At 40.6% G+C, this 25,266-nt stretch overlaps 6 protein-coding genes across 14 annotated transcripts in view; 2 read left to right on the forward strand and 4 right to left on the reverse strand.

Annotated features, from left to right (window-relative positions):
• LOC108132649 (receptor-type guanylate cyclase Gyc76C) overlaps positions 1–12,130 on the reverse strand; it is a 35,421-nt gene extending 23,291 nt beyond the window's left edge. The window contains exons 1-3 of one of the 7 annotated variants that reach the window (XM_070279556.1): positions 11,962–12,130; positions 10,984–11,228; positions 1,674–1,966 (exon numbers count right to left, since the gene is read on the reverse strand). The gene's annotated coding sequence lies outside the window, so the exon portion shown is untranslated. Of the gene's footprint in view, positions 1–1,673; positions 1,967–10,983 lie in introns of all 7 variants that reach the window. The other 6 variants (XM_070279555.1, XM_070279554.1, XM_070279553.1 and 3 more) reach the window with 6 other exon arrangements.
• Positions 12,131–14,535: 2,405 nt separating this feature from the next.
• On the reverse strand, positions 14,536–15,684 carry LOC108132593 (uncharacterized). Its single transcript, XM_017252034.3, has 2 exons — positions 15,440–15,684; positions 14,536–15,385 (listed from the first exon to the last, which is right to left on the reverse strand). The coding sequence occupies exons 1-2, from the start codon at positions 15,567–15,569 to the stop codon at positions 14,610–14,612; spliced, it is 906 nt and encodes a 301-aa protein (XP_017107523.2). The 5' UTR covers positions 15,570–15,684; the 3' UTR covers positions 14,536–14,609.
• A 443-nt stretch (positions 15,685–16,127) lies between these two features.
• Positions 16,128–17,010, forward strand: LOC108132734 (protein PBDC1). Its single transcript, XM_017252272.3, has 3 exons — positions 16,128–16,286; positions 16,340–16,447; positions 16,507–17,010. The coding sequence occupies exons 1-3, from the start codon at positions 16,275–16,277 to the stop codon at positions 16,873–16,875; spliced, it is 489 nt and encodes a 162-aa protein (XP_017107761.2). The 5' UTR covers positions 16,128–16,274; the 3' UTR covers positions 16,876–17,010.
• Positions 17,011–17,039: 29 nt separating this feature from the next.
• Positions 17,040–20,228, reverse strand: Hr78 (Hormone-receptor-like in 78). Of its 3 annotated transcripts, none has more exons than XM_017252271.3 (5): positions 20,029–20,228; positions 19,577–19,659; positions 19,159–19,482; positions 18,533–18,799; positions 17,040–18,471 (listed from the first exon to the last, which is right to left on the reverse strand). In XM_017252271.3, exons 2-5 carry the CDS (start codon positions 19,614–19,616, stop codon positions 17,294–17,296), a joined length of 1,809 nt encoding a protein of 602 aa, XP_017107760.2. In that variant the 5' UTR covers positions 19,617–19,659; positions 20,029–20,228; the 3' UTR covers positions 17,040–17,293. The 3 variants fall into 3 exon arrangements, with proteins under 3 accessions (XP_017107760.2, XP_017107759.2, XP_070136607.1); XM_017252270.2 differs by having other exon boundaries at positions 19,153–19,482; positions 20,029–20,227; XM_070280506.1 differs by having other exon boundaries at positions 19,153–19,482; positions 20,068–20,223.
• A 370-nt stretch (positions 20,229–20,598) lies between these two features.
• Positions 20,599–21,918, forward strand: LOC108132780 (solute carrier family 66 member 3). The gene is made up of 4 exons (XM_017252337.3): positions 20,599–20,842; positions 20,908–21,167; positions 21,473–21,593; positions 21,657–21,918. The coding sequence occupies exons 1-4, from the start codon at positions 20,695–20,697 to the stop codon at positions 21,788–21,790; spliced, it is 663 nt and encodes a 220-aa protein (XP_017107826.2). The 5' UTR covers positions 20,599–20,694; the 3' UTR covers positions 21,791–21,918.
• Positions 21,848–25,146, reverse strand: LOC108132779 (NF-X1-type zinc finger protein NFXL1). Its single transcript, XM_017252336.3, has 10 exons — positions 24,944–25,146; positions 24,272–24,876; positions 24,059–24,217; positions 23,887–24,003; positions 23,713–23,829; positions 23,519–23,650; positions 23,250–23,458; positions 23,012–23,192; positions 22,503–22,958; positions 21,848–22,367 (listed from the first exon to the last, which is right to left on the reverse strand). The coding sequence occupies exons 1-10, from the start codon at positions 25,056–25,058 to the stop codon at positions 21,942–21,944; spliced, it is 2,517 nt and encodes an 838-aa protein (XP_017107825.2). The 5' UTR covers positions 25,059–25,146; the 3' UTR covers positions 21,848–21,941.
• Between the last annotated feature and the right edge of the window lie 120 nt (positions 25,147–25,266).

The following is a 25,266-nucleotide window of genomic DNA, read 5'->3' on the forward strand; positions in this document are numbered from 1 at the left end:
GTCCGGCTTGCGCTCTGAGAACTAAACAAATTATATTTTCTTATTTATGGTATATCTGGCAAAGATTTTGTATCTATTTGCTTGGAGTAATCCTCCCCGGTATTGGTTTGGAGGCCCGGTAACACCTTCAGCTTAATCAGCCTCAAATTTGTATTTCAAGCTTTATCCCCCACACACGCTGCTGCCCTGCCTCATGAATAAACAACGAATTCTCATTTTTTTCCTGTTTTCATAATGTTCCGATATATATTGTATAAATATGTGAATGCGGGGCGCATGCTATTGCCATATAGCGGCTACACTAGCCTCTATAATACAATATCAATGGAGCACCGAGCACCCAAGCCGCGGCGCCGCTTCATACATACTACTATATTATACTATACTACTAATCGCCGTTCTTTGTAACTGTTCGGAGTCTATTTTTAGATCGTACAAATGCAGAGAGAATGAAATATATTGTTTATATAAAAGCTATCTTTAAATTATCATTAATTTATCGTGCATAATAAACTGTGTGGTTCTCCATGTCAGCATATTGCTCCGGCTCGGTATGTGCGAGTGGATTTGTTCTGTCTGTGGTTCTGTCTCTGAGTCTCTAGTATGAGTGTCGCTAAATGGCGCGAGCTTATAAATAATATATGGTATCATATGAGGTGCGACTGCTATGGGTAGTGCGAGTAGTATGTGTCGCTGAGAAAATAAAGAAAAACGAGAACCAAGGAAAGAAAAATGTGTAAATTACTGTAACAGTTGTTAATAAACATTCGGCTTACAGTTGAAGGTTCTTCGAGATCATGAACTTTGGATCGATGGGTTAAGATTTCCGCATTGGATCCAAAGGTCACTGAGCCATCTCTGATAGACCAAATTGAGCGAATTTATCTCTTAGCCAGAAGCATTTGAATCCATTAAACTTTTAATCAAGTTGGCAACAAGTTGGCTTTTACACTGGAACTTTTCGGGGAACAATAAAACGAGAAAAAAGAAAGAGAAACAACCTTGTAACCGTCCCATCCATCGCGATGGAATGGCCAATAGTTTCGTATGCATATTGAACCAAGTTTTTAAACTAAATTGCCAAAACGCTTGTGGCTTGGACGAAGCTGTGCAGCTGTGCGGGGAAAGCAGCTGAAATTCGATCGAGTTTTGGCGAGCCGCTGAATCAGACTTTGACGTTGAAATATATATGCCTAACTACATACTGACGATATATATATATACCAAATGTATGTAGTATGTATGTACTTGTGTGTGAATTATTGTATAAGAAAGTCGAACGAGTTGTGTTCATTGCACAAATTTTGCACATGTCGTTCATTTTTCATTTCTGATTAAATAAGCAATTAGCACATTTTTTAAGTAAATTGCAAGTCCCGAGTACGTTAAATGTTGTGCATTCTTCAAGATGAATGTGATGGGAAGGTAAGATATTTATTTGATTATCGTTAAAAATCGTTTTGAAAGCGAAGTTCAGTAAATTATTCCTTTAGGGCAGTCGGACTTAAATGAAAGCCTTTCGCGAAAGTCTTTCCGAGCATCCTACATCCCACTTTGATAATTAAAAATTGACATTAAAAATTCACACCACATAAATCCAGATTCGAAATCCAGACAGTAGACAAATAATATTCACAAGTCAAGATTAAACAAACATCTGGATAGGTACTCACGCGATTTTTGTGTTGGATTATTTTTAATGTTGTGCGATATTAGCGCGAGCTGCTGCAATTATATAGGTGTGGTCCCAGCAATTGCTTCCGATTTATTTAAAGCTAATTTCAGTCGAAAAATTGTTGCCACAACTGTGGTGAGGGTATGCTGGCCGCGGTTCGGATTCCTGGAAACCAGGATGCTTTTTTCAGAATCAGAATCAGGCACAAACATAAAGGTCCTTGGATTAAACTGATTTCAAAAGTGTTTGTTTTTTTCGGTCTTGGTTTTTCGTGTTTACATTGAACGGTAGCTGCAAAAATACGAGAAACGACATTTCAATATTTTTTTATGAATTAAAAATGAAAGGTGAAGCATTTTTTGGGTAAACACGCACATGCTTCTGTAAAAATATGTAAATGGGCATTTACATATTTTTATCAAAGGAACCGGAAAAAAATAATTACCGAGATGCAAAAAATAATCAAAATAAACCATGGCTTAAAAATGTTATTTTTAAAGCTTAAAGGCACATGGCTTTTTTACTTTTTATAATCTAAAAGTATAAAAAAAATATGAAAATATTAATTTGCTTATTTTATTTTTGTGTAAAAATGGATTTGCATTTAAATGAAAATATTTATAAATCAACTGGATTGTGAGATGCAGTTAATTGAAAATAAAATGCATCATTTGTTTCTCTATTAAATCTGTGAAAAGCCGAGCTGAGTCCTTTGGGCGGACTTCCTCCTTTCATATTCTGGCCAACAGGATGTAGTGCTTCCGCAGGGCAAGCTGTTGTCCGAGGTGGCTGAGATTTTTAATATCCTTTGCAACAACAGCATTTTCTATTCTCCCCCCCGGCAAGCCACAAAGAAGTGCAATAATAGTAAACTGAAGCTTAAGTTGAGCATTTAAGGTGAGATAAAAAGTATCTAAAATTAGGGAAACACCAACACAAATATTTATTTTTAATCAAGCTTGAAATAAGCTAGCTCGTGTAAGCTCTGCTGAGCATTTCCTCCTAATGAAGCCAATTAGGAAAAACATCCAATTATTACCCCGTATAGACATAAGCTAAGAAAAATTAAAAGCCTTAAAGGAGGGAATCCAAGGAAATGACTCACAAGCTGTCTGAACCAAAAGAGATGACACAGCATCCATGGTAGCTGCTGAGATATCCTCAAGGATTATGAGAACTCAGTAAGGGGGCTAATTTAAAAGAACCCAGCGACTTCACTCCACCATTTAAGCTGAATTGCAAATGTAAAATAAATGGCAACAAATATATCCTTTAAATGGGGTGAGCGAGAAGGGCAAACGAGATCGTGGGAAATTGCAATTCGAGGGAAAAAAAATACCGACTGTATTACAGACTCCGCAAATGGCCAAGTAAATTGGCAACGAAATTGAATCATCCGTGAAATAGCGAAAAACAGTTAAGAGCAAAGAAAAAACATTGGCAATGGATTAAGCTTAAAAACTTGAACAAAGTGCTGTCATTAATGTGTGCAAAATATACAAATAAAATAGTTGAAAATTAAATCTAAAGTAAATGTATTTCAAATGCACTGAAAACTAGAACTAACTCATCTTTATGTTAACTTTTTCAAAACCCAACAGAACTGCAATTAAAATTTCCACAATCCTCGCCACATTTCAAAGTTCATCTGCCTAGAAAAAAATTATAAATTTCTTTCCAAAGATACTTTGTAGTTAAAAGTTTATTTATAGATTCTACACAATCACAGCCCACCGTAGGGAGTCCTGTGTGGTTTAAATTTCACTGAGATTTCCTGAAATATAATTAAATTAAATGCCACTATGGGAATTCCATGAAACTCATAAAGAAAAGACCAAAATTTGTCCATGCTATTATTAAATGGAGTATTTAAAATTTGTCTTTTTTGTTTCGAGCTTAGCCGAAAATAAATCCATTGTGATATAAAACCAACCAAAACCAGCAAAAAGAACCAAGCCCAACCACAACAAGAAAACAAAAACATTTCTGAAAAATTCAAAAAGTTGCCACCAATATTGACATTTTTGCCGACGGTGTCCAACAGCAACTAATAACCTCCTATCGGTCAGTGGGAAAATTGAGTTAAAGTTGCAGCCTCTCTTCCGTTTTTTTTTGTAATTTTTTGCGTGGGGAACGTGTTCAGTGCAGCGTGGGCTCTGTACCACACGACCACGCCCACATGCCACAGTGCATAGGCAGATGAATGCAAATTGAGTCGCTGAGCACAGGAGCTGTGCTAATTGCCTTCCAGGCCGCTAACGCTGATAAGTATGCTATGCTAACTTTTTTGTTTTAGTTTTTCTCTAAAAAGTACCGCCAAGAAATGAAAGCTGGTCTCTCCGCCCCGCCAAGATATTAAAAAACTTTTACGCCCGTGTTCTTGCATTATATGTATGTATTATTCTTGAATATATTTTCCGGCCTCTTCGCTCTTTCCCAGGCGCACTCCTTAAATTGGTGGCGAAAGCGAGTTCGCAGAGCTCATAAAAATAATAATAAATTTTCCTTTTCTCTGTTGCGTTTGCAGGACGAAATTGCAGGACAAACAGTTGTTAAAAGCTCCAAGAGTCGTAAATTTATGGGATCTGTTGCTGGCGACTAGAGCGCTAAAGGACAAGAGGGCTCTAGGACTTGCGGACTTCTGGGGAAGGTTATATTACAGGGAAAGTGTATGCATATCGATACATACGTCGCAGTTCTTGCCCCGATTGCGATTAATGCTAATAGAAGGTGCCCCGCCCGCAAAAAAAAATTAAGGCAAACAAGCCAGGTGGAAAGAAAACCCTTTGTAGACTTTTCACCGACTTGCTGGCGTCGTTTTCTTCAATCTACTTTACTTACTTATTTGTTTATTAAACAAAAACACTCAAATTGGCGACCAAAGGCAAGCCCACATAACGTCGAGGCCAAGAAGAAAGGCTGAAAGGAAACCTGGCTGGCCGGAGGAGGAGGACTGGGACAGGACTGCCCCAGAGGTAGGCAGTCGAGTGATAAGGACTGCGAGCTCACTCGCATATTTTGCATGGAAAATTGTTTCGCTTTTCGGGCGCCGAAAGCCAAATTGGCAGGTGGGCGGAAAGCCCACATATTTGCCAAATTGTTTCACTGAGCAGGGTTCGAGGGTTGCTCCTACAATAGCTGCATAATCTTAAACATAAGGAAATTATGGGATGGTCTTTAAAAGCTTCACGGAGCATGCACTCATTGTATATTCAGATTTCTTCAGCTCCAATTACTTGCTAATCTGGGGGCTTATAACTAAAGATACTCTACGAATTACCGCAGAATGCGTTTATCTCCTACTTTTGGCATATTGAAGCACTTAATTTATGCAAAGGCGGAGAAGACTGGGAGGATTCGAAGTAGTTGAGTGTGGCAGGAACCGACTATCGACACTTCCTGTCGAGGCTGAGGGGCAGATATGCCAGGAGTTCGGGAGGCAAACATCGCTTCCGGTCATATCGACACCGCCTTGCTGCTTCCAAGTCGAAAAGGGCCATTAATGCCAAGTTAAAACAACATAATTTAGTGCCGGGCCTTTGGGCCCAAACATAAACAATTCCCTCGAACAACAAAAGCGTTGAAAGGTCTCCTAAAATGTTTCCTTCTCGGGAGGCCCGAGGTGATATTTCTGAGGGGCATCGAGCGGGCGTGGGTAACATTGTTGCCCAAATCGGCGAATAGATTAGCAACCTTGTTGTGGGTAGATTACAATTATGTAAATTAAGTTTCATGCCAGTCAAGATTGTGTTTATTATTTGTGGATTTCCAAGAATCCAAAGCAACTGTGGCGTTTAAGATTGGAATTTGTGGGATAAATAGTTCTTAAATGGAAAATATATCAACAAAGGTGTTAAGCTGTTTATATTTATTTCATTTGATGTTTTGTTTAACACGAAAACGAAAATCAGCTGAGTTCGGTTAACCTGGCTAGGAAAAAAGTTGCAAGCCAGACAAACTTAGGCAATGAACTGCACTGACCTTGATTTTGTTTTTGCTTTTTTTCAGCGAAACTTGTTGAGTTTGCCAAAGTTGAATAAACTTGGCCATAAACCTAAAGACCTACAAGAAAGGCCAGTAAATTTTTAAACCAAAAAAGGACAATTGAAGCATAAAATATTGCCTGACAATGACTGGCTGAGATAGTCCCGCATAACATTCCACAAATAAGCAAACAAAGGAACAATTAGACATAATTCCATCAGGAAACATTGGCACTTGAAGACCTCTTGATTGTTTCGTTCATCTTGTCACTTGTCACATGCCATGTCCTTCGGAACTATACGTCAGGAAATAAAACAAAAGCCCGAGTAGTGCTCTTGCATTGGCCAAATTAAGTTAACTTTTAGAAGCCCACAGAATTGTGGCGGCTGAAAGTTAGTTCTCCAGCATTCCCCCTCTAATTGTCAACATTTGCCAGGGACTCCATCGTGTGCACAATTTTTGGTTTCCCCCGGGCTATTTAAAATTATGTTGAACAATCACAATGAGGAGAAATTTCGACGAAAAACAGGAATAGAGGTTTTTCTTAAATTCAATCGAAAAAAATATTTAACAAAACATGACTTTGTACTTTAACTTACTTCCACATTTGATAAGACCCAACCACAAACTTTGCTTTACTTTTAACTTGGCTAATTACCCTCCGAGTTCTGTTCCATTTGCAGAAACAAAACTTGCCAACAGACAACAATTGTACTGGGAAACTTTAGAAAATGTATGGTTTGAAATTTTTATGAAAGCTTAAAAGGGATTTGGTGCTGAAAAGTTGGTCCATCTGACTAAAAACCAGCTCCTCACCAAAGTTCCACAATTAATTAAATATTTTCAATAATTCATGTAATTCATTGAATTCCGTGCAGTCCTCCCCATAATTCCCATCAAAATTGACGTTGAAAGCGTCAGCGTTTTGAAGGCGAAAAGTCGCAGCAGCCATGAATGGGGTGCGAGGACACACATATCGTACTGGCGGTTCCTCCTCGTTTATTGGTGTTTCCGCGAAAATATCCATCGCAAAAATATATATTCATTCATAGCATATATTTTCGCTATCTAGTATGTGGAAAATTTAAAATATTCATACACATTTAGCGTGAAGTGTTTTGACGTTGCTTTTAAATCAGCTAATTGGCGCAAAACAAAGAGGCTTACATACACTGGGAACTCTTGCTTTTAACTCAATTTATTGCCAACTAAAAATGTATACTTATCATTCATGGTAATACTAATTATCGCTAGTGTACTTTTCACAAAATACTCATAAATTAGCTGCTCTTAAATAGCTTTCAAAAATGTAATCCAGGAATTTAGTCCGATTTTCGCCTGCTTGCCACAGAGACTGTTTCATCGATCCCTCGGTTTTAGGATCTCCTCGTCCTGGGGAGGATGGGGGCGAGTGGCACATTACCACGGACGTTTGGATGAGTGCATTCAAAAGAGGTTCCACCAGAGAACACATATGTTAGGAACACACACACATAGGAACGGTTTCCGAGGCAACTGAATTTTGAGCTTTGCTCATTTTATGCTTCGATATTGTGGGAGGCGTAGGCGAATTTTGTAAAAAAAGTTTATTTAGTTTTAAGTGGAATTCCTCACCACTAAATGACCAAAAATGTAATTAAATAATTGTGGCAAAATACCTAACAAAGAATTTCCAAGGGAATGTCAAATAGATAATTGAATAATACAAAATATGAGAAGAGGTAATTATATTAAAAAATAATAAACTGTAGAATAAGCTAATTCAAATGTGATATAATCGCTACCAAATTAGAGAACGCATTTCATTATGAATTCCGTTGGAAAACAAGAGCTTGTTTTATTCAAAGCTCTACCCTGAGCATAGTCCCAACTATCGCCAACTAATCCATCATCCTGAAGCCGTCAAAACTCTAAACAATTAGCAGTAGCATGCGGCTTGCCCCCTTTGCCACCAACTGGTTCAAGAGGCTGTGTAGATTGTGGTGCATTTGCATATATGCAAATCTAATTACAGACTGAAGGATATTGAAGCATTTGAGGAAATCCTTTCCGACAGCCGGCAGTCGGCTCAGATGACTTTGAGAAACTGAGCCAGAACGCCGCTGGCATTGATAGCATTGCCACGGTCACCTGGTGTCTGCCACGTTCTGTCTAATTTATGCACTGCAAACGCTCATCAAGTGCCAAATTATTTATAGTGGAATTTTTGCTACACATCTCCCCCAGTAACGTGTATGCTGTTGGGTGTGCAAACACAATTTGTTTTTTGCCATTGGCCGTGCAAAGCCATTAAAAATCGACAAACCCCTGTTAACTGATTCGCCAAATATGCGATTCGCCGCTTTTCACTCTTTTATTTCAAAACTGACCATTCAACGGCCAGTCCAGAAACTTCTTTGTAACTCTCATGACATAAGGCAATGGAAATTTTAGCCCAACCTTTCCTTTCTAGCCATTTTCTTTGGGATCTGTGTTTTTTTTATTATTTCGGCAAAAGCGTGAAAAACTTTTCAGGCTTGACAGGCACTGAAAATTGTGACGAAAAACAAAAATTGCGTTCTTTCCTCATGTTTGTTGGTGATAAATGGATTGTTAAACAAAATGACAGTAATACTGCGGCTTGACAACGAAACTGAGATACTCTGGGGCATAAGTCAGTAATCAGTATCTGAATTTATAGACTGCCAACCCTAGAAAAAGCAACTGATCACTAAATTAAGGTGAAGGTCAAGATATTTTTAATTAATTGCAGCCATAATTATGATTAGATTTAGGTGATAGCTAGGGTGATTATTCTAAACTAATATTTAATATAAAATATACTTTGTTTTCCATTTTTCATCAATGAAGAGTACTTCTTGAAGAAGGTACTTTCTAATAAAAGAACGTCCCCGTCTTGGCTTATTCCGATTTAAGGAATATTAGTTTCACTTAGTGTCTGACTTATAATTTAATTATAGGCGTGAAATTTCATGCCAGCAATTGACAGATCTGTTTTGGGTTTGATTTATTCATTTATTTTGTTTTTAAGCGAAAATAATTATTTTAAAAGATGTATTTTTTAGTTTTAGATTAAACTTTAAAGAACATCTATGTTAAAACCTTAAATTATAAAGAAAAGGCATATCCTTGTGAAAACTCAAACAAAAAGATTTAGTTTCCTCTTTTGAAAACTGTTTATAAAGAATTTAAAATCTTTTTATCTTTTAATATGGACCAAAATAAATCTTTAAATCCAAAATCTTAAGTAAATCGGACACATTCACATTTAAAACAGACACCTAAACCAAGAACAGAGGATACAAATTAAATTAGCAGAACGCTAAATGATCACACGGTCGCTCTAAAAGAAAACAAGAAAAACACAAAAATTCACAACTACAAAAATAGTAAAAAAAAAAATATACATTTTTTGTTGTTAGCGAAATTTGCAAAAAGATACAATGCTGCTGAATAGAGCAACAGATACAGATACTTAGATAGAGATACACCCATGCCACATATTATTTTCACACACATATGGATAGAGATAGAGCAGAAAAAGGTTGGGCGACAATTTTCGTTCCAAGTTCCAGAGGCCCGCTCAGGGACGGAACTGACGACGATGGGGCCCCATCCATTCGGCCGTTGTTATTGTTGTTGTTTCTGGCTATTTTTAGAACATTAGATGATAAGATTGTGTCGTGGCAGAACCGCAAAAACTTTTGCGGTTTTAGCGCAAAATAAACATTAATACAACCCAAATAAAAAACAAAAATAATAAAAACGATCAAGAAGAAATATATTTTTCAGAAAGAAAGAACACGTTTTTTCCAAGTTTTACTATTTTTACGATATTTTTTCTATCATATTTCATTGGAAAATTATTTCCTTAGTTGAAGTATCCACAATTATTTTTTGCTCGTTACAAAATTCTCCTTTATAATGCATTTCATTAGAATATATTTTTTTGATGGTGACCGCTTGGGAAATTATGACAGCGAAAGTGCTTTTTTGCAAGCTTGAACTTTTCGCAAAAAAAATAAACCTAATGAGGACAAAAAAAACCTGCTTTCATTTAATATGCAACTGTTTCTATTTAATAAATTGGTAATATAATCCCAAAGCTTTTAATAAAAAAAAGTCTTTAAATCTAAAATGGAGAAATTGAAATCCAATTTGAATTATTTACTGTTTAAATGTTAAAAATTTTCGTTCTCCCCATTTCCTATAACACCTGTTTAATCCGACGGCCTGGCCTGGCTATCTTTGAAGTTGGGGGAGTTGAAGTCGAACGGTTGTGGGATCAGCATTCTTTTTATTACTTAATATTTTTGTATACACAACATTGGAAATGGGTGGGGAAACATTTGTATTATCGAGCAAATGTTGACAAAAAACAGATACCGAACCGAACAATTTCAATTCAAAGTTCAAGTTATGAACGCTTTTGCGTTTCTGCCAGTTTCCAAAAATAATATTCTGCACTGTCTCGAGGAAGCTGTCAATTACACTCAGGCTAGCAGCCACCCACCCAAAAAACACCCAGAAACAGACCCAGATGCTTGTTTGCGAATACCGACCCACACTATAAATACACAATTTTATATATAGAACTCTTTTAGAAACATCGAACATTTCAATTTCATTGGCAAACAGGGAATAATGTAAACACACAAAATATCTATCTTTTTTTGTTGCCTTTAATATTTCCACACCATAAAAATTTAATTCGTCTAGAAAACGCAACTGAAATTGGTCAGAAAAATCCTTAATAGCCAAAAAAAGAATGCCAGCACTCTGAGGCCCCATCACTTCATCGAAAATGGTAGGAAAAGCCAACTTGTTGCGGTTCATTGCCGGCATTTCAGTGGCCAAATTTTATCGAAGTTTTCTCTGTTTTTCTGTGAGAGGGTGCTTATAAATGGAAAACCGAGAAGAGGAGTCCGGTCGGGCTAACCAAAGTATTTTGGTTTCAATGTAATGGCGCTGCATCTCCCCGAAAGTTCTCTGGCAACTGGATGCACGTAATTATTTGGATCCACATATAGTTCGATTTTAAGTTCCGCAAACAGTTTGTGTTTCCACCAAAGCAATTAAAAGAATTCGGACATGTTGGGTAAAGGGAATTTTGTGGAAAACAAAACCACTTTTTCTTGCAAACAAATTCCAGATAGCTTACACATATTTGAAGAATATTTAAGGCCAAAACAAGAGATCCCAAGAACTAAGTTTAAAACTTTATTTTACACATAAGACACACATTACACATGTACACAGTTTTTTAAAATTAATTTTCTCCTAAATTTTATCCCGGATGGTATGGGGGTTCTCGAATCACTCACATTAGCTGGCCTTGTGCCTTGTGATGACGTTTTCGCTGCGGATGCCTCCCACGTTGGCGCTCGGCTTTACAGTTAGATAAACCTTTTGTTTTTCCACGATCTAGGGGGGATCTCTGCGTTTTCTTTTCTATTCTGCTACTCTTTTTTGATGTATTTTTGCACTGTGTTTTTTTTTTTAATTGGCTTGCTTTTTGGCTTTTAACAATTGTTCACTTTGTGCTTTGCTTTTGTTGTTGATGATCGCTCTGCTTTTCGTATGGAAAATATTGCGGTTAATTATAATATACTACATTATAATATGTACTCTTGTTACTGTTGTTATTGCACAAAAAAATATCAAGTGGGAGAGAGTGGAACATTGTAAATTGTAAAGTGTATGGAAAAGAAAGAGAAAAGAGAAGCTGCGCTGCATTGTGGTAGGTTAAATGGGAAAATAGAGAGATGAGATTGCAGCGAAGAATCTGAAAGAACAGTGGGTTTTCCAAATTGGAAAATAAAATCCCCGCATTTCGAATTAGAGGTCGAATTTTAGGTGGCAGTTTCACAGTCGAGTAACCAGAGGAATCTCTCAACCCTGTCATATCAAAATTCTGGTCTCCAACATTACATTTTTTGTGCAGTATCAGCAAATTTTATGGCCGAGATAAATCGCTTATCAGGGACTCGAAAAATCTGTTATCTTTGCATTTTTCCCTCTCTCGCACTTGTTCGAAAAACAATTATCACGAATTCCAGTTTTCGCTTTTTTTTTTTTTGTTTTCTTGGTTTTTGATTTTTATTTATTTTTTTATTTTTTATTGTGTGGCATTGTTGTAAACTTTATGGCGCTGCAGCTGCAAACACTCTTGTTAACACATTTGGCGGAATTTGTTTTTCATTCAACAATAATTATTAACACAAACCGCACAGAATTATTATTGTATTATTCGAAATGCTGTTCGGCTTTTTACATATTTTTATTTCTCACTTTTTTCGCACTTTTTGGGTTTTGTTTTCGCCCCAATCCAATCAGAAAATATATTAAACATACATATGCATAATATCGTTTTCTGTGTGAGTGTCGGGTGTGCGAGAGAGTGTGTTTGGGGCGACGCACGCGGCTTTGGCGAAAAAGCAACTTGAAGCGCAGGCGAATAGAATAATACTGAATACTGAAAGCCCCAATACTGAAGCCCCAATCGCCCCAAACGAAAAGCAAAAACCGAGCAAGCGACTCGGCATGCTCCCAGTGATGTCGGGTTGGCAGTTTCGCGGCCGCTATTTTCTATTGTCATGTACAATATATACAATGATAGAATATATTAATGATTAACGTTACATTTTAAAAGTGTTTATGCAAAAAATAAATCTTTATTGAAATTCATAATTTTAACTCCTTCCGTTTTATGCAGTAACGTACTTGGTATTTTATTACTCATACGGCCCATATGCCAATTCAAACAAAAATCAAAATCTGTAGCACAGTTTTCACCGCACTTGTACTGACACAAGACAACACTACGTATGAGTAATTTTTATTTAAATGCCGTTACATATTAGGTATGGGAGTAAAATCATTTTTTTTGTGAAATTTACAGTTTTTTCCCGCTAGATGCCACTTTTTTCAAATTTTTGTGTCACTGTCCACATGCTCAGTTCGGCTCTCTGCTCTCCTGAAGATCAACATGTGTGTGCCCCAAAGTAACAGAGAGCAACGCTGAGAGAATGGGGGCTAGTGAGCAGTGTTGCTAATTCTTCTGGTCATAAAAAAGCTAAAAACCGCCAGAAAATTAGGATGATATCGTAAAACAATATTTTTATTCATTTGATTTATTTTTTAAGAATTTTTGAGAAGTTTGCAAGTTTTCTCAATCATGCCCTTTTCTTCTGCTGAATTTCTGTAGCTCTGATTCATTCCAATCATGACGCGGCTTTTGTTTATATGTATATCTTGGGCATTTTTACTGTCACACAAGATCGTTTTAAAAACTGTGAAATATAGTTGGATGATGGTATAAAATTCCGCATTTTGCTTTTGAAATGGGGAAATAGCTAAGTTGGCAACTCTGCTGGGGAGCCAAGCGGAGATCATGCAAGATTCTCTCGATGGCCTGGCTCTCTCCCTCTGTTTCTTCTACCTCTCCCACTCTTTCTCGCTCTCACACATTCATGCAATGGGCATCTGCAGCAAATTCTATTTTTAAACTTAAATTAATATTGTTCTTTATTTTATCAGCGGCGGCGCGAAAATAAAGCAGGCATCGCCGACGTTCGTAGGCGGCTGCTGCTACGAAGAGGAAGACGATGAAGAAGACAAGGCAATAGAAACCAGAAAAACAAATAAATAACACGAGAAAAACTAGACGCTGCTAATCAGGCAGAGAAAAGATATCAAAACAATTTCTCTATCCCTCTCTCTGTGCCTCTATTTTCCAATGAGAAAAGTGAGCTCTAGCTGTTTTCCTTTCTCTCTCTCTCTCTTTCTCTCTTTCCATCTTCTTCGCCTGCTATCACCGCTTGATAAGAAATGCGTTAATCTTTATTAAGAGCTGCGCCTGTATTCGTATGGGTGTTCGTGTGAGCGGAGTATTTACATGGGAGTTTTTCAGTTTCTGTTGACAATTTCCGTCGGAAACTTTTCGCTAAAAAGGTGCTAAACGAATCTGGCAAAGTCCAAGAGGAAAATGTAATTTACATATCTACATATGCATTCAAGCAACCAAAACAGGAAAACAAAGAATAGAAGACGGGCAGTATAAAGAAATAGAAAATCAACAACTTGTTGCATGACTCAATAATTTTATAGGGTCTATTTTCTTATATTTGTATAAAAATACATACATACTCGGAAATTTTAATGAACAAAAACTAAGACTAAAATATAATTTTCAAGAAAAACGTAGTTTTAATAATATACTTTTTTTTGTAAAATTAACTTTAAATCACAATCCCTTGAGACTTAAATTCGACCAGTTCGGTGGGATATGAAAACGTAAATAAACCGCATTTCACGCACACACGGGCATACATTCCGATCGTGATCTGTTCTATCAGTCCCTCCCTATATTTCATTCATATTTGACGCAAAAAATGCTACAAGTCACTCTGAGAATGCTGAATTTCCTACTTTTAAAGGAAAATGGTAGCACTGGCCAATGAAAATGCGTACATAGCAAGAAAAAATGCTTCAGGGTACACAAGAAAACAAAGTTTTTAAATTCAACCATTTTTTTTTAAAGCTGAAACATTGACCGTCGTAATAACTAGTAACATACACATTTTTTCGAATCTGATTTACAAATTTAATTTGAAATTAGTTTGGTTTCGGAATTGGTACATTTAAATAAAATTTGATTTTGGCGCGCCAGGGGAGCGAAACTGAGCAAACAGTTTAGCTTTTATTGGGCTAAATTTAGCTTTTTTGTGTCAATATAAAAATTCCACGCTTTCTAACACTAAAAATACTGAACCCCGTTGATCAAGCATGGCGGGAAATTACAAATATATACGTTGGAGTGATTTTTTTACATTTAAAAGCTAAAATAAATAAGGGCTAAGCCTTAAAGCCGAATATTATATAATATAGATATTACTTTTATTTCTTGTTTACAGTTACACAAATACTTTTCTGGATTTTGTTAAATTCTTTACAAGAGGTAGTTGTTGCAGCGAATAGTAGTAGCTATCATTGGACGTTCCTTGGGTCCTTTGATAAAGTGGTCAAAAACCTGGAGAAATTCGCTCGGCTTACAATTATATTTTGAAGCCTGTCGACAAAGATCGACATTGACGGGATTACTAGTGCAGAAGACACCGCCGTTGATGTGGATCTGGCTGTTGGTGATATAGATATTCTGGCCTGGGTGGCATTGCGAGGTTTTCGGTACTCTTGGCTCCGAGTCCTCAAAGAGAGGCTGCGAGGATCTTGAAATGGTCTCCGCAAAGGAGTCCGTCCGCCTCCACAACAGGATGTCAGATTCCTCGGAAACTAAAGCATCTAATGGTTCATCATCGTTGGTTGCTGCGGTGGGAATCTTATGGCTGCTGGAACTACTGCTGACCCGCAGCTCCTGGAGCAGCTCTCGCATCTCAAGACAGTGGGCCTGCAGGGCTTGCAGCTGCTGCTTTAATTCGGCGTTCTCATCCACCGGAGAAATATCTGGAGATCTCTCAATCGCTGTCTTGGGCCGTGAACTCTGTTTCTCATCGAAAGGTATGGATCTCGCAACAAGCACCGGACCCAGAGCCTCGCGAGTTTTAATAAATCTCTTGGCATGCCCCTCGGCCAGCTGTAGCACTTTGGACAGGCCGAAAGTCAAGGCAAAGATCACCCCGAAACTCTTTGCAAACTCGTAGGTGCCACTGGGCATCAGGGCACAATCGGGGGCTACCTGGTGTGGCGCAAAGGTAATGGCGGGGCGTTCTAAAAGGGGAATTAAAATGCTAATCTTTCTCTGCTTATTATCTTTAAACTCACCTGTGTACAGCTCCACTCGGTAATCGGAGGTGCTCCGCCTCTGGACCTCGACCATGTGTAGGAAGCAGAGTAGGGCCCAGGCGAGAAAAGCCAGGGCACATAAGAATAGAAAACTTATGTTTTCAAACATATTTTTCGGACAAATTTTTCCTATATGCTTTAACAAGTGTGTTTATAAAAACAACAACCAAGTGTGTCGGCGTATGTGTGGAAAATGTGGATAAGTATTATCAAAGTTTCAAAACCAAGTGACAACTAAAGCAAAAAAATGATTACTATGATCTACTAAAACTTTACGGCTTTCAGGATTAGGATCATTTTCATAGGATTATTTTTCTTTCCAATAAGGAGTCTTTTTTAGGCGTTCTATAGCCCCATTTTATTAGTTTTAGAAAGCTCTATTTAATGTACATATATTTTTATAATTATATAAAGCCATACGAATGGAAAGAGTTGTAGACATTTTTATTAAGTCAAGCTCAAGAAAGCGGGTTTTGAATTTGGAATCATTTTTGGTATTGGAGAAACCCACAGAGCCAATTCAGAAGAGAAGCACGTTTTATAGAAAAAAAAATAGGCTAATATAAAAAAAGGGCCAAATTTGAAAATAAAATTCTTATCAAATATTATAATGTAAAAAAAATTGGTAATTAATTTTTATTATGACCCAAACATTTTATTTAATTTATGTTTTACATTGAACACCCTGTGGCTGTCTCCGATAATTAAAAACATCGATGTTGCCTCACCCCTAACACAACATTAAAATATATTAAAAACGTGCTGATATTTCTCTTTATTTCTAGAAGGAATATCGCTGATTTAAAGAGATATAATGGAGTTAATGGTACGTACTGCGGCATTGTAGGATCCACAAATTTTAATGAATATGTTATTTAGCAAGGAGCCTCGCTGCTGTCGCGACCGGCGGAGGAGTTTGGAAACGATTCCCTGGTGGAGGAAATGTGGGCCGCAAAAGCTCTGGAACATGCCGAGGTGCACTTTAATGTGAGTTGTCAGCCTTTGTTGTTTACCATGATGCTGAGATAATATTTTTCCAATTATAGCTGCTCACTAGCGTGGATCCGTCACAGCTGAAACTTACTCCATACGACGACCAAATATACGCCACCTTCCGACAGGACTTCCCGGATCTTAAGGTCGGTCTCCTAAGCGATGACATCCTCAAATCGGCAGTGGAGAAGCTGAAGTGGCGGCAATTTGCCGAAAAGTTCAACAAAATGGAAGATTACTCCTATGGCACACTGATGCGAGCGGATGCCAGCAAAGAGTTCTCCCCAGACAACTCAATCTTCGTCTTCCGGGTTCAGTTCCTGGCCATTGAGATAGCCCGGAACCGGGAAGGACTCAATGAAGAGGTTCACAAGAAACACAGACCCGCCCGAAAGATCCCAGAGCCCCAGAAAACCCAATAGAATCGTCCTAGTTTAGATGTAAGTTGTAAAGAGGTTAAAGCATTTTTAGGCGATGATCGTCTAAGATATTATTTTAAAAACAATCAAAATATTTTTCTAAAAATAAAAAATGATTATAAACTTGTTTTAAATTAATTTTGACTCATGAATAGACGGGATAAGAGTATAAACTATAAGTAGTTTATTTTAATAAAATTTTCGAAAACAATTTTTATTGGGAATTATTTCTATTACGCGAGACACTAACAGTTTATCCAGAAGTTCAATATTGTCTGCTAAATAATATATATATTTATGGGGATTTTCCTATTTGCTTCGTGTACTGCCCACTTGGCGCACTTGGTCCATCTTCAGTCTTGCTTTTGGGCGGGTCTTGGGTCTAAGACTCGCCCCGTTTTAGTCCCTAGAAAGGATTCCATCATATTCCACTGGTGTTGCTGGTCATCAAGATGTACGGAATCAGCGCATCCATCTGCATTTGCCCGACCAGATTGGAGAAAAACAGCTCCTCCATCGCCTCAGCATCCAGGCTGCTTAGGGGAAAGAGGCGAGCCACCAGGCTGTTATACCGCTCCTCTCCAGAGGCACTTCCTCCGTCTCCCTCAAACCGCCGCAAGCTAGACAGGGCGTAGAGCTGCACTCGGCGCACGTATCCTCGCAACGAACGCTCCTTGCGCTGCTGCATAAGCGACGGATTGAAGAGCAGGATCAGGCGCAACAGACCAAACTCCAGGTCGGTTGCCTCCATAGTTTGCATCTCTTGGATGAAGTCATGCATGGTCCTTGTAAGATTAGCCATTTTGGAGATCCTCAGCGGTTCTATTTTCTCGATGTCGGCCAGTTGCCTTGTGCTCTGAATAAACTGCCCAATAATGGTGGGCACCGACAGCTGTCCCTGGCATTGGGCCAAGGCGATGGCCATCAGAGCCGGCCAGGCTCCGCGGAGCAGCTTCACCTGGCTGTGGGCATCCAACTGCTCGAATACCGGAACCTTCCGCAAGGTGTGTATGGTCAGGAAAATGATTCGCGACCCCGTTTCACACACGTAGTGGATATTCAAATAGGAATGGACCAAGGTCGGTGGCTGAACGTGGAAGGCGCTCTGGGCATCAGTCAGTAGCTCCTGATCGAAGACCGCTTCATTGACCACAAACTCCCCGGCGCGGTTTCCGCCGCACTCAAACTCTAGGTCCATGTGCTCTAGTTCCGTGTCAGCGGCATCTTCCGTTCCGCTGTCCTCGGCCTCTGAATCGCATTCGGGTTTCACGTTTACATTGCCACCGCGCTCCAGCTGGTTTTGGATGGGCTGCAGCAACTGCAAACCCTTGTGGATCAGACGCATGTCCAACGAGTTCTGGATAAGACCCATGGTGGAGGCGGTGGGCAGGGCGGCTGGTGGCTCTCCAGCATTGAAGTTCAAGTGCTGGGAGTTGTTGTTGCTGGCACTGTTGGCCAACAGTTGCAGGCACAAAGTACTACTATTGTCCATGGAGTCGTCCTCATCTTCCTCCGGTTCGGCTTTGGGAGGATCCGGCGAGTAGCTGCCACTCTGCTGTTGTTGTTGCTGCTGCTGTTGTTGTTGTTGTTGGGCAAGCACTAAAACCATTAATGGTTAATTATTTATAAAAATGAAGTAAAATTTAAATTAGATTCTTACTTAAAGTTTGCGTCAATTCAGCAAAGTTGAGACCCATCGGGAACAGGTTTTCATTCAAATTAAAGGGCGTTGCCTGAGAGCTCTGGACGGGAGGTGTGGCCGTCGCCTCCTTGACGCTGTGTCCCTTGCCACGGCCCTGCGTGTATCCCGACTTGCCAGACAGGTAGTTGGAGGAGCTGCCCCCACCTCCGGTGCTGGTCGAGCCACCTGCCGCCCCGATAATACCCTCCTTGCGGTCCACGATTGGCTTCCTCTCATGCTGCACAGCTGTGAAGCGCAACAAGTAGCACGAGAGAATAGAAAGAAATTAATTGGAGCAAGAAGTAAAACTGTGATGCGGTTTGATGATTTTCCAGGCGGGATAAGTGATTGGTGGTGAGTGGGTTAGAATGAGTGTGTGCTAGTCGGGGAGTCTTTGCGGCCCAGCAGTTGCAATCATAAGACGAGCAATCCAGTACAGAGAGCATTCCGGTCAGAAGTTGGAAGAACCCAAATACGTGGCCTCTGCTCTCCGATTGGAAAATCCCCCATATACTTATGATAGTGCTGCTGGGACACGTACACTTTGGCTGGCCAAAGATCTGATAGTTGCTTGAGACGACGACTTAAACGAAAATTACAATCACTTCGCATGCCGCTGGCCAGGCACTTCTGCAGCCGGCAAAACTGGCACCGGTTCCGGTGGTGTTTCGTAACCTCGCAGTTCATCGCTCCGCGGCATTGATAACCCAGCTGCTTGCGGATCGAACGCTTGAAGAAACCCTTGCAGCCCTCGCAGCTAATGGCGCCGTAGTGTCGACCGGAAGCTCTATCGCCACACACCAGGCACAGCTCCACACTCAGCGTGGTCGATGACCCGGCCCCGACCCCCACTCCCACGCCGACTGACCCCGGTCCGATGGGGGCTCCTGGTCCGCTGCCACCTCCAATCAGGGGCATTGCTCGGCTTTCTGCAAGGTCAGAGGGCATTGGCCATGCCATTCGAGTTAGTTCACAGAATCGGTTACAAGGTGCTTTGCAGTCGGGTAACGCGACCCCACTTACCTTCGCTTTTGATGAACGCCTCAACCTTAACGCTGTCCATTGTCGTGGCGTTGGAAATGCTATCAGAGGGCGTTTGAAAAACGCTAGAAACATTTCAATTGTATTTCAAAATTGGGTTAGATTAGAAATTATTAGGGCAATAAAATTTATAATAATAAAAATTATCAATTTAAATTTTAAATTATTTTTTTTTATTTTGAAAATTATCATCATAATGTTACGTCTTTGTTTTCTTTATTTTGATTTCTTTGTTGCAAAATCACATTCGAAAACCTGACTTTCTTGCGAGATTAAACTTTAATCATTAAAGAGAACTTTGTGTACATACGAAGGAATAATTATCGCTAATATTTTGAACACAACTGTTGAGCTGTTGCTGCTGAGTTATTTTTTCAATAGAACCCGTTTCCGGTGCTTATGTGTTGGTGATGTGAATGAATCGGTTTGCTTACTTGGCTCTTTACGAATTCCTATAGGATGTCTATCATTACCATTATTGAACTTCAAATTTGAAGTTTTTGAGGCACTTGATGAGAGTTATATAATTTACAATATTTTACACCGTTTTAAGGCAGTTTGGGGCCTGTTTGAAAGGTCTTTGACGAGTCCAACAAATAACACTGTTAAATCTCCAATTAGCACGACGGATGGAAAAAGTATGGTCGTCTTAGTTCTGGTATTTTTCTCTTGTTTTGGTATTAATTAGAGTATTTTGGCCGATCAGAAACAATGTTACCAGTCGTTCGATGCCCGATCAGAATCGGATAAGAAGAAGAAGAAGAAAAAAGTTGCAGCATTTTAGGAGCCATCAGCTAATGTTGCAGCGTCTTAGGGGCTGGGCGGGTAATTTACCGGGAAGGAAAATAAAGAACAGAATTGGTGGAAAAAAGCCGTATAAGGCACGATCTGTTGTTCTGTGACCACCCACCTGCTCTAAATCCCTGCTGATTTGAACTAAAATGTCATAATTAAAAAAAAAGAAAAATACCTTCTACTTTTCGGTTCAGTATTTTCTAGTGGCAGTATATTTTTAGCGCCAACGCAATGCCACAGTTATTTGGGGGAGGGGGGCGCTCACTCCGACAACACTGAAAGCAATTCGAATTTGGACGGCAGTCATGGCTCTCGGGGAAGTGGTCTCGGAATACCTGGAACGAGGCATAGTCCTTGTGATAGCGGACCTCCTCAGCCTAATAACAGTGTCCTCCTGCCTGGTAATCAAAGTGCCGCAGATAAACACGATACGGGAGAACCAGTCCTCGAAAGGTGAGCCGCCCACGCAAATTTCTGTTTCATCCTCCCACTCATAACTGACCTATCTCGCTCCAAAGGCATCAGCGTGCTGGGACTATGCCTGGAGCTGTTCAGCTATACGGTGATGCTATCCTACAACTACACCAGTGGCTATGACTTCCTGTCCTACATGGAGTATCCTGTCTTGCTGTTGCAGGAGTACGCACTGATTTTTTACGCCTTCAAGTACCAGGACTTGCTGGGCAAGAAGACCCAAGTGATTGCCGTGTTGTACTCCATAGTGGTCACTCTGGTCTACCTTCGGCTATTCCCCATTATCATCCTAACGTTCCTGGTGGTGAGTAATATTAACTGCAATCGCACATTTCCGATGATTAGAAGATAACGGAGACTTCACAACAAAACGAACCTGTTTTCAAAGTTTAATTAAGTAATTATGTTTATGCGACTGGGCGGAACAAGCGGGTTTGCTTTGCCTTAGTTTGTTAGGTCTAAGTCTATAGGGGCATCTTATAACTGGGCAGCCTTTCGGCTCAAGGTCACTGGTGACTGTTGTATAATATTTGAGCAGCTATTAATACCCTCGCTCGCCAATTGAAATATATGCAAGAGATTGTGTTTAATATTTGCCCTCTCTGTCAGCCATTCTGTACGCCCATTGGAGCCACCAGCAAGGTCCTCCAACTGTTGGCCATTTTGAGGACCAAGGATGCTAGCTCCGTCAGCAGGACTACGTGGGCGCTATCAGCATTCACCAACATGAGTATGATCCTAGCAATAGATTCCTCTTCTGAGGTGTTAACTAATCCCATTCTTTTTCTTCCAGCCCGCATCTACACAGTATTTTTCCAGAGCCACGACTGGATGTTACTATCCAACTTCCTGATATCCACTTTCCTGAGCGCTTCCGTTTTTGCCGCCGCCTGCTTCTACAAAAATCAGAAGCCCAAGGCGGACTAATAGACTACCGGGAGATTAGAAGAGCTCAACATAGACAAGCACTGCGGTTGCTGGAAATTCTTATCAGTCATTGTTTTAATTTTATTCTTATCGTTTTAAATTGATATTACAAACTCTCTTTGAATCAATTGATGTCTTTCAATTAATTCAATTAGCTGTCAGCGTAAAAGGCCACGGCTATGGCTCCCAGAACTGTTAGCAGCGACACAGCATAAATCGAAATCTTCTGCCAGTTTATATCCGATTTGGGCGGTCCCATATCCACAGTTTTGCGTTCCTTGTGCTTCCGTTTGCCGAACTTGGCCTCAAACTTCTCCAATTCCAAGCGATTGCGCTCTTCTTCGCGCCGTTTCTTCTCTTCAAGATCCTGCTGCTCCGCCGCCTGGGCGCGCGATATCTCTGCCTTGCAGTTGGAGTCGCATACCAGGGATGTTTGCCCAGCTCGGTGTTTGTCGCAAGCGATCTCCAGTTTCAGCCTCTTACAATTACAGAAAATGCGCACTTTTTTCCGGCATAGCTCCGGGTTGGGACACTTTCCCGAATGACAGATGGCCGTACAGCGATGGGTGCAAGGGTACTGCAAGAAGAATTTTATGAACAACTTAAAACTATAAAAATATCACGTCCTAAAACGATGATTCAATCTTGAAGAAAGTAATGTCTGATACCTAAACGTGACTGCTTTCAGATTTTGAATAATCGAGTAGCTTACATTCTTTAAACAGCGATTGCCACAGCTGCGTAACTTCTCCCTCCGATCGATAATCTCCTGAACTGTGCCATTCTCGTCATAGTACTCGCTGCACTTGTACACCAACTGATTGAGTCCGCAGTGGCATTTATTTTTCATGACAAAGTTGCAGGGCATGCAAGGTGGCGGGTGGCAGCCCTTGGGACAGGAGTGAGTGCATCCTGCCGGTCGGGGAACTGTGCATCCCTCTTCGCATGGAGCGCAGCCCACCTGCTGTTGCATATCCTTCGGATTGGCCACGGAATGACAGACTAAGGAACATTTGTGGTTTCCGCATTTGAGTTGGCGCGCACACTTTCGTTGACAAGAAGTTGGTCTAGAGTTCCAGCACGGCCAGGTGGCCACCTCATGACCACCGATGCAGGTCACAATGACGCCTTCTTCGCAGCGCGGATGGGGCAGTGATTTATATTCGTACTAAGCCAAAGAAAATGTTTATACTTTCATCTATTGAGCAGCGAAAAGCTTACCTTTTTAGCTTGAGGTCTTGCTTCTGAGGGCTTGTTAACTCGAATGGCTTCATGGCATCGGGATTTACAAATGTGTCCGCATCCACTGGTGTCATTAGGAAGGCCGCACACTTGACCGCACGGCGGACACTCGCCCTTGTGGCAGCGGTGCTTGATGGCGTGATGGCATTTTGCAGATATACTGAAAGGAGTCATTAAATCTCTGTTTTCCTTCAAAAAACAGGACTCGAAAACCCACCGACAGAGTTCCAGGCACACAATCCGTGCACTTCGTTCTCTTCCGCAAGGAACACTCCGTTTGGTTTTCCCACATCGACAATTAATCTGGGATTCCAGTTTGCAGGGGTAGCACGGTCCGTTGTGGCACACGGATTGGCATTTGTGCTTGTTGCAGCTCAGCTGCTTGCCACAAATCTTTTCACATGGTGGACACTGGTCGCCGCAGCACTATAAAATAATCAAAACCGGTTAGAAAATATATCCTTTAATGGTATCCCTTACTAGTACCTTCCTGTTGCAAGCATGCTTTCCACAATCCCGCATTTGCTTGCATTTTGTCTCGCACGTGAACTCCTTGGAGCAGGGTAGCTCCTTTTCATGCAACCCACAGCGACATTTCTTTTTGGTTCTCACAGGGCACTAACAAATGGTAATAGTTTTAAAATTCTTGCAATTTTTAAATCTATAGACGCAGGACTTACTGAGATGCAGGGCCCACGATGACATCTTTGGGTGCACGTGTGCTGACCACAAGATAGGAGCTTCTGGCAGGTGTCTCCGCAAGTTTCCTCTGCCTCACTACATGGTCCCACTTGAGTCTAAACAAAAAACGATGTAATTATATGTTTTATGGAAGGCCTTAACCTCAGTCTCACATTTTTTCCACATGGACAACTCCTCACTTGGAATGGACACTCCCCACCACTGCAGGGTCCAGCGTGGCAAACCTTCTCACAAATGTGCAGTCCACACGCAAAGGGTGTGCCACACACCTGAAATGAACTCCTTTAGATAATTGTGTCCAGTGGCTCTACGGATTCAACTTACATTCTGGCACTTCCACTTGCGATCGGAACAGTTCACCATCTTGGACTCTCGCTGACATTCGCATGGCTGCAGGCTTTTGCTGTTGCATGGAGGGCACTGTCCTGGACGATGGCATTCCTGGGTGCACTTGTGCTTGCCACAAGCCAGTAGTTGCTTGCACTGAAAGTGGATTGCATGAGAGGAGTAGGCCACTAAAACAACAAATCTTCTTACCGGCTGTTGGCATTTCCACTGCTTGTCAATACACCTCATCGAACGTGGAGTGGACTTGCCACAAAGGCAGGACACATTTGCTTGCTGGGCACATGGCGGACATGGACCGGGATGACACAACAACTTGCAGTCATGACCACACTTTGGTTGCAACAGCTTTCCGCATATTTCGCCGCAGGAGTGGGGCACCAAAAAAGGCTGAGCCTGAGGGTTGGCTTCTTTGCCACAGAAGCAGTTGTATTGCGTGGGCTTGTCCGCCGGCAGGTAATCCCTTCTACACTGAGGACAGCACCAGTGCAGCGACTTCTGGCGCTTTGGAGGAACAAACTCGCCCAGGTGATTGTAGTGTCCCTGGCCATTTTGCTGCTCGGCGGCTTTCACCTTCATTTGCATCATGCTGTCATTGGCCCAGCGCTGAATACAGTTCAGGTGGAAGAAGCAGTAGCAGCTCTCGCACGACCAAATCGCCTCCACCCGGCGGATGCTGCCGATGCAAATGAGGCAGGTGGCTGCACCAGAATGAAGAGTGTTTTCCAGGAACGTGGCGGTTCGAGCGGCATCTTTTGAGCTTCCGTCCGACGGTTTGTAGTGCTTGTAAAGTTGGTCTAAATAAGATAAAAAGTTGTTAGCTTCTGGTACATGACACGTCATTGTTGGAAACATGAATCTTACCCAAAATTTGCTTCTCGTCCAATTCGCCTTCATCTTCGGAGCTGGATGCATAGGTTTCTACTAGTTTTTGGGCTGCTGCCAAATTTTTAGCCTGCGCTTTGTTAAACTTTTCCATTTTCAGCCGGCTAATCAATTACCAGAGAATTATTCGGTGGGGGTGGATGCCAGGGCTGGCGAATACTTTGATAACAGAAATCTGTGCTCTACCAGGGATGGGAAATAGCGAAATTTTTTAGGGTTGCGAGTAATGCAAATTAAGGAATGCAACTAACTATTAAAAATAAACTAGTAAGTTTTTAGTTTGGTATTTAATTTTAATATTA

The sequence above is a fragment of the Drosophila bipectinata genome, chromosome 3L, assembly GCF_030179905.1.
Source record: "Drosophila bipectinata strain 14024-0381.07 chromosome 3L, DbipHiC1v2, whole genome shotgun sequence".
NCBI lineage: Eukaryota > Metazoa > Arthropoda > Insecta > Diptera > Drosophilidae > Drosophila > Drosophila bipectinata.

What these genes read in the sequence shown, in the direction of transcription:
- LOC108132779 (XM_017252336.3), bottom strand. Translation starts at nt 25,058, where the DNA reads ATGGAAAAGTTTAACAAAGCGCAGGCTAAAAATTTGGCAGCAGCCCAA. An exon ending in GTGTGCCTGGAACTCTGTCG is followed by an intron (nt 23,193 to 23,249) that starts GTGGGTTTTCGA and finishes GACTCCTTTCAG; the next exon opens with TATATCTGCAAAATGCCATC. An exon ending in GCAATCGCTGTTTAAAGAAT is followed by an intron (nt 22,368 to 22,502) that starts GTAAGCTACTCG and finishes TTCTTCTTGCAG; the next exon opens with TACCCTTGCACCCATCGCTG.
- LOC108132593 (XM_017252034.3), bottom strand. Translation starts at nt 15,569, where the DNA reads ATGTTTGAAAACATAAGTTTTCTATTCTTATGTGCCCTGGCTTTTCTC. An exon ending in CCGAGTGGAGCTGTACACAG is followed by an intron (nt 15,386 to 15,439) that starts GTGAGTTTAAAG and finishes TTCCCCTTTTAG; the next exon opens with AACGCCCCGCCATTACCTTT.
- LOC108132780 (XM_017252337.3), top strand. Translation starts at nt 20,695, where the DNA reads ATGGCTCTCGGGGAAGTGGTCTCGGAATACCTGGAACGAGGCATAGTC. An exon ending in GGAGAACCAGTCCTCGAAAG is followed by an intron (nt 20,843 to 20,907) that starts GTGAGCCGCCCA and finishes CTCGCTCCAAAG; the next exon opens with GCATCAGCGTGCTGGGACTA. An exon ending in TCATCCTAACGTTCCTGGTG is followed by an intron (nt 21,168 to 21,472) that starts GTGAGTAATATT and finishes CCTCTCTGTCAG; the next exon opens with CCATTCTGTACGCCCATTGG.
- Hr78 (XM_017252270.2), bottom strand. Translation starts at nt 19,616, where the DNA reads ATGGACAGCGTTAAGGTTGAGGCGTTCATCAAAAGCGAAG. An exon ending in GGCGTTCATCAAAAGCGAAG is followed by an intron (nt 19,483 to 19,576) that starts GTAAGTGGGGTC and finishes CTGACCTTGCAG; the next exon opens with AAAGCCGAGCAATGCCCCTG. An exon ending in CAGCGGCATGCGAAGTGATT is followed by an intron (nt 18,800 to 19,152) that starts GTAATTTTCGTT and finishes TGCGCTTCACAG; the next exon opens with CTGTGCAGCATGAGAGGAAG.
- LOC108132734 (XM_017252272.3), top strand. An exon ending in ATGCCGAGGTGCACTTTAAT is followed by an intron (nt 16,448 to 16,506) that starts GTGAGTTGTCAG and finishes TTCCAATTATAG; the next exon opens with CTGCTCACTAGCGTGGATCC.